This window comes from Triticum aestivum, chromosome 4D (genome assembly GCF_018294505.1).
Source record: "Triticum aestivum cultivar Chinese Spring chromosome 4D, IWGSC CS RefSeq v2.1, whole genome shotgun sequence".
Classification (NCBI taxonomy): domain Eukaryota; kingdom Viridiplantae; phylum Streptophyta; class Magnoliopsida; order Poales; family Poaceae; genus Triticum; species Triticum aestivum.
In genome coordinates, this window is record NC_057805.1 from 372493065 (window position 1) to 372504208 (window position 11144).

The 11144-nt window shown below is 44.0% G+C and overlaps 1 protein-coding gene across 1 annotated transcript; it reads right to left on the minus strand.

The window, feature by feature from the left end:
- Positions 1 to 488: 488 nt before the first annotated feature.
- On the minus strand, positions 489 to 7308 carry LOC123097994 (J domain-containing protein spf31). The gene is made up of 9 exons (XM_044519861.1): positions 7081 to 7308; positions 5160 to 5250; positions 5002 to 5062; positions 4294 to 4371; positions 4095 to 4168; positions 1359 to 1472; positions 1173 to 1280; positions 963 to 1001; positions 489 to 889 (listed from the first exon to the last, which is right to left on the minus strand). Exons 1-9 carry the CDS (start codon positions 7167 to 7169, stop codon positions 803 to 805), a joined length of 741 nt encoding a protein of 246 aa, XP_044375796.1. The 5' UTR covers positions 7170 to 7308; the 3' UTR covers positions 489 to 802.
- Positions 7309 to 11144: the final 3836 nt, after the last annotated feature.

The following is an 11144-nucleotide window of genomic DNA, read 5'->3' on the forward strand; positions in this document are numbered from 1 at the left end:
GCATGCAATGTATCAACCCCTTTCAACACTTCCACTTTGGCGCTACAGACGTCCTAGGCGTTGTGTTCTTCTCCGGACCTGTCGTCTGAAATTGACCAACGTAGCAGATTTTGCTGTGCCGTACGAGGACCAGGAGGTAAACACAGGTTGACTTGTCAGTACAGAGAACAACTTTGAATTGCATCTGCGCGAATGTCAACGCTAGCTGGCTACGAGCTATCCACGGGATGGCGCCCAAGTCAAACAAACAGATATGCAAAACTTTTGCCTCCGTTTCAAAAAGAAAAACAGATGATGCGCCTCCCACATTCATCACACGCATACCGAGGCCAACGCCCAGAAAACAAAACCCATCACAGATTGGCTTGTAAGAAATGGGGGCGGGCAAGAGCAAACGTTTGAGATCCAGCATCTAAACAAATTAGCAAAAGACTGCAACAAGTCCATGGTCATACTATGATAGCTAGCAAATCGTGAAAACATATATGTAAGCATGACTTACAGTGAATATTGAAACAACGATCATATTCCAACATCCACTTCAGCGTTTCTTTTCCAACAGAAATTTTCTTTTTCAAGGCATTCTACACAGGTACATTAGTCCAATGTCACTCTAGGTAGATGATATGTGTCCATTTTGCTCACAATTATCTGCTATGTTCCACTGACTACACTGGGAACATACAAGCCATAACCCAAGCTTATAGCCTGAAAGATAAACTTGACAGGCTGTGGCTTGGATCAGGTCGCGGCAAGAATGGCCGCCAGATTGGTCTTTCAGTGCAGATGAATACGACACCTTTTAACCACGCTTTACTGGCCTCTGAACATAAGATTTGTTCGGGTCTTCAGTCTTGAGCCTTGGAGGTTTGAGCTCTCCTTTCCGTGCCTGTAGAAATGAAACTATATGTCAAAAGAGTCATGGGTAACAAAAATACAACTTCTCAACTGCACTCTCTAACCTTCTTTCCTGTCTTCATGAAATCCCTCCAGCTAGAGACCTGCAAACCACAAACACATGGTATCAGACATTGCCCGTGGCAACAACTCGACAAAGCCTTTCATCATTTTCCAATAGGGTAATACTTGTAGGTAACTATTTAAATGGCCACAATCATAGTGTCCAGTTAGGATAAAATATTTAAATTTCTACAAATGAACTGCAAGCTTACTCGCTGGTCTCTCGTCTCCTCCCACTTCTCTTCATGCTCTCTCTTCCTCTTCCACATTTCTTTTGTTTCCTCCTCGTCCTTCTTCAGTCTTCCTTCTTCCTCTGATATCTGCATAGTGCACATGAACAAAGCTCAAGTGAGTGGCTCAACTGATGATGTTTGAATATGTTAAAGCCTATTACTTACCCTCATCTGCATTTTCCTCCGACGCCATTCTTTGTCTGTCAAAATCTCACGAACTTTAATTATTAGCTGCTTCTGAAATTCGTCCGATCTTTCAAACTGCTCTTCATACTTTCCCTGCACATAAGCAAGCCAATCAATGGATTTTCTCAAGTGCTGAAGATATATGAAGCTCAATAAGATGTTTCAAGGGTCTAGCAGAACAATCACCATTAAAAAAAATCGAGACAAGACTGCGAACAGGAAAACATCAAAACTGCAAGATTCCACATGATCATTGACATTAGCAAATGACTCATTTCATGGTATGGGAATCATTTTTTTTCTTCTGAAATGCTGTTATTCTCAAGTATCTAAAATCCCATCATACGCATGCAATGACTTCTAAAATAATTATCATTCCATGCAGTCAAGCAAGAAAGACAAACATGCATCACAGATCTGCGTGGTCATTAGAGAAACTGAAGCAAACAACAGGTCACTTCAATGGTGTACAAAGCAGCTAGTATATTATGAGGACATCTTTCTCCAAGAAACTGTTTTCACCAAATTGAAGAATAAATAAGTTCAAATCATAGAGTGCAACAGAATGAAGATCCGTTGTTTAAAAAGCTGAATTAGACCAGTGGTTGAACTCGAAAAAACCCATAACCAGCAACTTCAATGGTTGGGTTTCATTCAAGGACCATCTACATAACCTAGGGTGTGTTTGGTCGCGGTCATGGACCGGAATGTCACGGGTCCAACCCGTTCCTAGGCCTGTTCTCGCATTCAGTACACAGGTGGAACAGTCACCCCCTCGTTCCCACAGACCGAATATTCGGCCAAGATCCGGAACGGGGTGAGGCCTCCAAACTGAGCGGACGATGCGGAACCGCTCTTCTCCTCGCACTCCCGCAGCCCTATCCTCTCGTGCGGCTCCTCTCCTGCGTCTCTCCCCCTCCCGCGTTGGCACCACCGGCCCTCCTCCTCCGGTCTGCACCGCCGGCTGTTCTCCGAAGCACGTGCAGCGGGCGAGCGGGTGTGTGGTGGTCTTGCAGCGGGGCAACAGCGGCGGCACACACCGGGAAGCAACGGAGCAGCCGCTCAAAGAGCGACCGCTGACCACGCCTAGGTTCGCGCCGTCAAGAGCCGCGGTCGCGCGTGTGGAACGCCAAGGCCAAGCCGCGCATCCAGCCGTCCGTCATGCTCAGCTGTCGTATTGTTTTCTTGTAGCTGCTGTTTATCCTGTGGCTTCCGATTCTTGTAGCTCACACCCATGTTCGTTGCATGGATGGATGGATTTGATATGTTGATGTTCACACCCCTGTTCTGTAAATTATGTTACTGGTTCCGGGGAAAATCTGTGATAATAATCAGAATTATATATATAGTCTGCATTTGGGAAATGCGTTTTGCTTCTTGCCTTTGTTGATCCTGATACTGGTTGTTGGTTTGAGTCTCTGTCGCTATGAATCTTGGTTATCCGGTTCGGTTCAGCGAGGCAGACTGCAGTTGCAGGAACTGCTCGTCCAGAAAAGAGAAGTTAAATGTCCAATGGCTTTATTTTACGTCAAACTTTGGCACAGAATTAACAGTCAAAATGTTTATCTGCCTTAGTTGCATGGATGGATGACCACTTACAAATCCATTCCATTCCATCTATCAAACCATCAAACCAAACATCAAAATGTAACCATTCCATTCCCTCAAATTACCCATACCAAAGACAAGGACAGAACCGACCCATTATAGTGGAATGGAACCATGGCATTCCATTACACTTCGTTCCCGAACCAAAAACGCACCCCTAGTGAACCAGGCGGTTCTGGTGAAAACCCCATGAAACTGGGCATGCTTTAGAACCAGGAGGCGCTTGTTCCTGATACCTATGCTCATGTGTGAAATGCGTTCCCTGAGCTAACCCTCCCAAGGCTGCCTCTACCAGTCTGCATTCCATCCAATATCAGCTCCCCTTTCCCTTTGTTCTTCTATACTTCCTCATCCATTTACCATTTCACCCTCTCTTGATATTTTTGCTTGCTCTTTCTCAAACAGAGCCCCGGCGTAACAAGGGGCAGCTCAGCGTCACGAGGTGAATAGGCCACAGAGGTAGTGTCTTCACCATGAAAGCTCAGTGGCAATGGAATGGCTTATACATGACTTGATAAACCCCAGCAGAACCAGCTTGATTTATTAGATATTTGGATACAATGCTAGACGCTAGTTAAATGAATAATAGAATCTGGTGCCTAAACTTTGTACTGGATTAGATAATTCTAACAGAAAAACATGCTTGTTTCTGTTGGAGTTAGTTTGATTTTTGCAGGCAGCACTGGTTCCTTCATCTACAATTTTTGGCGTTATGCTTCTCTTTTCATGAGGGACTTCTCAATTTCACGCTGCTCTACATAACATTGTAGAAGAAAAAATGTGTATGACTAATAAAATATTATATCTACAAAACTGTTGGTCAGATAGTCAAACTGCTGCCTGTCCAGTTTTTAGATGTCAGCAGTCACCAATTAGGCTTGTTACTGACAAACGCTGGTTAAGAGAATCTCCGATGAGTGTGGGGTTTGATTTCCAGATGGCTTAAGTTTATTTAGACCATGAAACTAGCCCAAATTAGACCAGTTCATGTTGAGACATACTTCAAATTACTTTTCGCATTAATCTTTGTTTGAAACATGTTACTCCGAGCGATTGTTACTAAAAAGTCGATGACAACTCACACAACCTTTCATGGGATTGTCTTACCTCATCTACTTGGGATTTTATCTTGGATGCACTGTCTTTCCTCAACTCTTTTTTCCTTTTTGCCCTCAGTTCTTCTGAAATTTCTCAACACAAAATAATATCAGTTTTTGTTCTTCATATCTCCTTTATTATAAATTGAACAAATCACTGAGCTGATGTAATAAAAAATACGTTGGGTTAAAATAAGATTGCATCACACCTTTTGCAGAAGTAACTTGATCAAGAATGTACCCTCTTTCCTGTGGATCAAGTAGGAGCTGCTGTGCTTTTGCCAGGGCTGTTTATGAGTAGAGTAGGCAACGTTAAACAAATATACATCAATGCATAAACGACAAGAGAAGCGGAAGAATGCGACACTGGGAAAATAGTAAGTCACTGATGCGCAAAAGGTTGGTTAGTTACAACTAATTGCAAGAAGAGATCATGCAACACTTACTTATCCTGGTTTCTCTTGAAAAATGCATCTCCTACAGGGATGAAAAAATGCCTAATTCTAGAGTGATACAAAGGCTACTACCATCTGCAAACAAAATTGTACAGATTCATCTTCTAAGCTGACTTATCCATGTCGTAATTTGCACTCCGTTATCTGGACTTTTTGACTTGGTGTTGAGGCTAATAAATGAAAGATTGGTCCAGCTTTTTTCCTAGCTTGTCATGATTTTGGTACGTCCCTCTCTCCCAGAAAAATATATATGAAGTCATACGAAAGTATTAGTTTTGACGTGTCATGATCTTGTTTATGCCATTCATCTTGTTCTGCCGTCACCAAATAATATCTGTAAACCTGACCTAAATGAAGCCTACAACAACACAAGTGCAATACTGTCTCCTAACCTGATATTACTATGCATCACTATTACCATCTCATATGCTCCACATGGTCATGATTAGACAGTTCACATACCTCCGAAAGCTTCTTGTGCTTGTGGATGCTTGCACTTGTCAGGATGGACCAACAGTGACAACTACAAAAGGTACATGAAGCGACAACAATTAGCCAACAGTAAGGGGGGAAGACTAGAACTAACAGTGTAGTTCAATGTTAAATCCATGTTTTCTTACCTTCCTATATTGCTTCTTCACCTCATCCACAGAAGAATCAAAAGACAACTTAAGATGCTCAAAAGGGTTTAACTTGAAGCAACCAAGTATCCTGACAAGATTATAATGTGTTAGAAACAGAACGTAAAATCAAGAACACGGAAATAATCTGAATGCTTTTGTTTATTTTTTATCAACTGAATAATACGCCTGTTTGACACACATGGCATTTCAAACTTATCATTTTTTTAACATGCATGTACTGTATAAAGGGACCGAGTCCGGAATGATGATATACGAGATAGAGTTGGGGTAGCACCGATTGAAGAGAAGCTTGTCCAACATCGTCTGAGATGGTTTGGGCATATTCAGCGCAGGCCCCCAGAAGCTCCGGTGCATAGCGGACAGCTAAAGCGTGCTGATGATGTCAAGAGAGGTCGGGGTAGACCGAACTTGACATGGGAGGAGTCCGTAAAGAGAGATCTGAAGGATTGGAATATCACCAAAGAACTAGCCATGGACAAGGGTGCGTGGAAGCTTGCTATCCATGTGCCAGAACCATGAGTTGGTCGCGAGATCTTATGGGTTTCACCTAAGTTGTTGTTGCATGTCACTGTATAATTTCAAGGTACATTTATAAGTTTCCTCGCAGCATAAATCTCCCTCAATAACTTATGTCTAGTGTTCCAATAGAAAAGGACTAATCTAGACATGAAGGAGCTTTAAATAAGCTTAGAATATAGGATGATTAAATTCGGCTATTATGCTCAGCTACATGCCTTCTAGAGACTAAAATAACATCTAAAATCAGGAAAAAGACTAAAGGAGGAAGTACAACTAAAAATGAAGCTGAATCGGCCAATATTCAGTTTTGCACTGCTAGGGATCTCACTGATCAACTATCATGTGTCATTCCAAAAAACAGAACATGTATAGCAAGTTGCAGAGTATGCCTCCCTAGTCAGTAGTCAACCAACCATGTTTAATTGTTTATAATAGGTATAAGTAGTTATAATATTTAACCGGCTTCGAAACCGATAGCATAACAGTATGTCTGCTGGGCTCCATTGGACAGCATAAGCTAACACAAGAAGACATAGGTATCTTTGGTTGGTGTCCAAAAAGGAAGTGTACGAATATTTTGGTTGTGGACAAAACTTTGGTCCTTCTTTTGTTTGTATGGCTGCCAAAATTTTCGCATGTGACCATGCCACCTTGCCTATTCTGGTTCATTTTTCTTCCCAACATTGGCCAAAACATGAACAAGCAAAACCTTGACCAAAATTGGGCTCAAACAAAGCACAGCTCAAGGCACAAACGTAACGCAAGAGGCCAGTCCTTCTTGAATCCAAATTTATGAGCTCGGTACAAGTAAATATATCGCAAGAGGTTCTATATACGTCGGTCATGGCATGGGGTGCACAATATCAGAAAGGCTCTGGACGTCATTACCGTGCAGCCTGTGCACAACCTAACATAGCATACTAAACTACAAGAAAGCAAAGAAATAGCATCTTAGAAGCAGCAACGGATCATAGTATCTCATCACCACCAAAGTAGTATAGTAAAAGTGGAAAATTTTCCCAAACAACCGATTTCCACAAGGGGGGCATCAAATTCAAGGTTAAGTTGAGATCTATGAGCCGACTCATGGTTTGAGCGCGTGGAGGACACAAGTGAGAACAAGTGAACAAGTGAACAAGTGAGCGAACCGGACGACTTCGACCTAGGGTTCACGCGGACCCGGGCGGACCCCCGTCGCCGACCCAAAATTCAGCAGCAAGCAGCGGCTACATCTACTGCGTCGCACGATTGGCCACGAATTGCGCGACACCGATGGCGCTACTGGGGATCTGAAGCTACGTTGTGCCAGAAGGGAAATGATACCGCTCGAGGAGATGGGGGATTGGGAGGTGGGAGGGGGGAGGGGGGCGAGAGGAACCTGAGGACTTCGTTGTCGCGCTCGGCCTCGCTGACCTCGGCCAGGAAGCTCTTGAGGAGCTGGTCGTCGTCGGCCTCCGACGACCCCATGGGTGTACCGGGAGGAGGAGACAGGGGTCGCGGCTGGGGTGGGCTCCGGCTCTGGGAGCAAGACGAGAGCGCGTTGCGTCAGAGGGCACGAGGCCGAGAGAGGGACAGGGAGAGAGAAGGGACGGTGCGGATTTGTCGTGCTCCGAAGGGCGCAGCCCAAAGGGACTCAACTCTGGACCAGAGCTAACCAAACGGGCTGGCCCGGCCCATGCTAGTCGTGCCTGGCACGGCACGGCCCGCTGTCGCACGTTTAATAGCCGGGCCATGCCGTGCCGGCTGGTCGATCCAGGAGACCACATATGACCACATATAGGTTCTTAAAAAAACATATGACCACATATGGCTTTCATGGAACAACTAGTTAACAAGCACTCCTTCGGAAGCCTCGCCGATCAGCGCCACTTGGCACGCTATCAGCCACCCCACCACGTGTCGCGTTCTGGGCGCTCCCTCTGAATTTTGTTTTTTATTCTTTCGCACGCGTTTTCGGCTTTTTAAACGGGTTTTTTTATTTTCTTCGACATTTCAGTTTTCCACCGGTCTTACTTAACTTTTGAAAAAAAAAAATCGAGGGAAAAAAGCATTTCTTTTTTTTCTTTCGCAAGAGTCACGATTTTGTTTCCGCGAGAGGCACGGTTTTGCTTTCGCGAGAGTCACGGCCGTGCCTCTGGGAAACGAAAAAAACATGTTTTCTATTTTTTTTCCTTTCGAAAGAGGCATGGTTTTGGTTCCGAGAGAGGCACGGTTGTGCTTTCACGAAAGGCACGGCCATGCCTCTCGAAAACGAAAAAAACGCGTTTTCTGTTTTTTTTTCTTTCGAAAGAGGCACGATTTTGCTTTCGCGAGAGGCACGGTTGTGCTTTCGCGAGAGGCATGGCCGTGCCTCTCGGAAACGAAAAAAAACGCGTTTTCTGTTTTTTTTTTCACGAGAGGCACGGTTTTGCTTCCGCGGGAGGCATGGTTTTGTTTTCGCAAGAGGCACGGCCGTGCCTCCTCGGAAACGGAAAAAAAGCGTGTTTTCTCTTTTTTTTTTCTTTCACGAGAGGCACGGTTTTGCTTCCGTGAGAGTCACGGTTGTGATTTCGCGAGAGGCACGGGCGTGCCTCTTTCGGAAAGGGAAAAACCAGTGCTCCCGGTTTGGCTTTTTTGTACGGTTTTTTTCGTCCGATTTTTTCGTGAAAAAAAGCTTGTCAAACGTATCAACATGGGGTCTAGTTTTGAAGATCTCGATGCAAGCAATCTAACGGTGAAAACTTTTTAAGATTTGGATGCACGGTTTAAGAGATAAAACGTTTCGAATAAATGAATCTACGAAAAAAGGGAAAACTCTCAGGTTGCGACAAGTGGCACACATGCAGCGCGCCACTTTTCGCAACCTAGGAGTGGTGGGAGTGATCTTTGCAATGAGTACTCCTTAACTAGTGTTTCGTTGTTTCCTTTGTTGTTTCTTCAGGGTTTTTTTCGTTTTTCTTCTGCAGTATTTTGCTCTCAGTTTTTCACTTTTTCGTCCGGTTTTCGGTTGTTTTGTTTTATTTTTTATTTTTCTGTATTGGTTCCTTTTTTACTTTCAGTTTTTCTTTTACATTTCTATTTTTCTGTTTCTGTTTCTTTTCCTGTTTTTTTCTCTTTTATTACGTATCCTATATACATAAGAAATTGATCTTCACTATTTTATTTATCCCAGCATGCACACATGTCACCTCATCAAAGGCTTACCACTACATGCATGAGACAAAATTTTCATTATTAATTGATCTTATGCACACTTTTCACCTCACCACACATGCCACCTCATCAGAGGTCCACTCATAATGCATGAAAAAAAGTTTTCCATTATGTTATGCCACTTATATTCGAAATATTTTCTAACTACACAGTAATCAATTACGATATATAATATTTATTTATTTAGCTTAAGGTCATATATTAATTTGATATGTGGGCGGACCGGTGTGTAACGCCCACGATGCGGCTATATCTCCCACGTGTCGAGGCACGACTTAGAGGCATAACCGCATAGTGGTTTTGTCGTAAGAAGGGTCATCTTCACACAATCCCATGTAATGAACAAGAATGGGATAAAGAGTTGGCTTACAATCGCCACTTCACACAATACATAAATAAATATCATACATCATCCAAAATACAATCATATCGACCGACTACGGTCAAAAACCAGATGAAAATAAGACAACCCCAAATGCTAGATCCCCGATCGTCCCAACTGGGCTCCACTACTGATCATGAGGAAAAGACACATAGTAACGACCACGTTCCTCGTCGAACTCCCACTTGAGATCGACCACATCATCTGCACTGCCATCGTCGGCACCTGCAACTGTTTTGGTAGAATCTGTGAGTCACGAGGACTCAGTAATCTCACACCCGCGAGATCAAAACTATTTAAGCTTGAAGGAAAAGATGGTGCAAAGAGGTGGAGCTGCAGCGGCAAAAGCATATATGATGGCTGACATACGCAAGAGAGAGCGAGAAGAGAAGCAATGGAACGGACGTCATCTAGCAATGACCAATAAGTGATCCTGAACACCTACTTACGTCATTCATAACACAGACCGTGTTCACTTCCCGGACTCCGCCGAGAAGAGACCATCACGGCTACACACGCAGTTGATGTATTTTAAATGGGTCAAGTGACAAGTTATCTACAACCGGACATTAACAAATTCCCATCTGCCTCATAACCACGGGCACGGCTTTCGAAAGATAATACCCTGCAGGGGTGTCCCAACTTAGCCCATCATAAGCTCTCACGGTCAACGAAGGATAAAGCTTCTCCCGGAAAGACCCGATCAGTCTCGGAATCCCGGTTTACAAGACATCTCGACAATGGTAAAACAAGACCAGCAAAACCGCCCGAATGTGCCGACAAATCCTGATAGGAGCTGCACATATCTCGTTCTCAGGGCACACCGGATAAGTCAAGCTACGAGTAAAACCAGACCTCGAGTTTCCCCGAGGTGGCCCCGCAGGCTGCTCGGTTCAGACTTGGCAGAAAACAGAGCATGGCAGAAATAATAATATGTAGGCCTCTTTCTGAGCTTGATGCACTCACTACAGAGCAATGCACTACTAACCAAGCACACCTACAGCAAGATGGCATGTTTATGAAGCTATACATGGCAAGAACAATTGCATAGAATGTATGGATCAACCACAATAAGCTTGGCAAAATTGCATATCATGTTAGGAATCTGCCAGAAATATTTTATAGCAAAAGTAGAGCATGATTGAGTCATGCTATGGCACTCCATAATTGCAAACAATTACAGGAATGGATCAATTACAACTATAGCTACAAAACATCCTTACTGAACATCTCCAAAATATGCATGGATCTCTCTGTAGCATCAAGTTTACATGGCAACAAAATTACAGCAGACAAGGACTTCGAGAAATCACTGTCCCTGAAATCAGAAATATTACGGGGCCTACTTTGCATGCTTGTGCTAGTCACCACAAAGATCAAAAAAATACATGGACTACAGCAATGGAAAGATGGCATGGCATACTTCAAAACACATGTAGAGCTCATGCTCAAAAGATGCACAGATTAAATGATACAAAAATGACAAATCTCCAAGTTCTGATAAGAACCAGAGAATAACAGCAACTAGCCCTCTTCCAACAGAGATTTGGGCATCAAGATGACCTCTAATGAACATAGTTCAATTGAACAAAATGAAGAGCATCGCGAGACGAACAATTTGACATATTACACGCGCGAATCGGAGCTACATGCAAGGAGTTATGGCATCACGAACAAGTGCACATGCTGAGAAAATCTGAGGACAGGAAAAAAAGGGGCAAGAAAAGTCAACGCGGAGGCTACCAGATCGGATCGAGCACCGGGGCTCGTGCTCGTCGCCGGTCGGGAGAGAAGAGGAGGCGGGCGGCCGGAGAGGAGAAGAGGCCGGAGGCGAGGTCGCCGGCGGCGGGGGCGGCGCGGTCGCCTGC

What these genes read in the sequence shown, in the direction of transcription:
- LOC123097994 (XM_044519861.1), bottom strand. Translation starts at nt 7,169, where the DNA reads ATGGGGTCGTCGGAGGCCGACGACGACCAGCTCCTCAAGAGCTTCCTG. An exon ending in AGCACAAGAAGCTTTCGGAG is followed by an intron (nt 4,372 to 5,001) that starts GTATGTGAACTG and finishes ACTCATAAACAG; the next exon opens with CCCTGGCAAAAGCACAGCAG. An exon ending in TCATGAAGACAGGAAAGAAG is followed by an intron (nt 890 to 962) that starts GTTAGAGAGTGC and finishes TCATTTCTACAG; the next exon opens with GCACGGAAAGGAGAGCTCAA.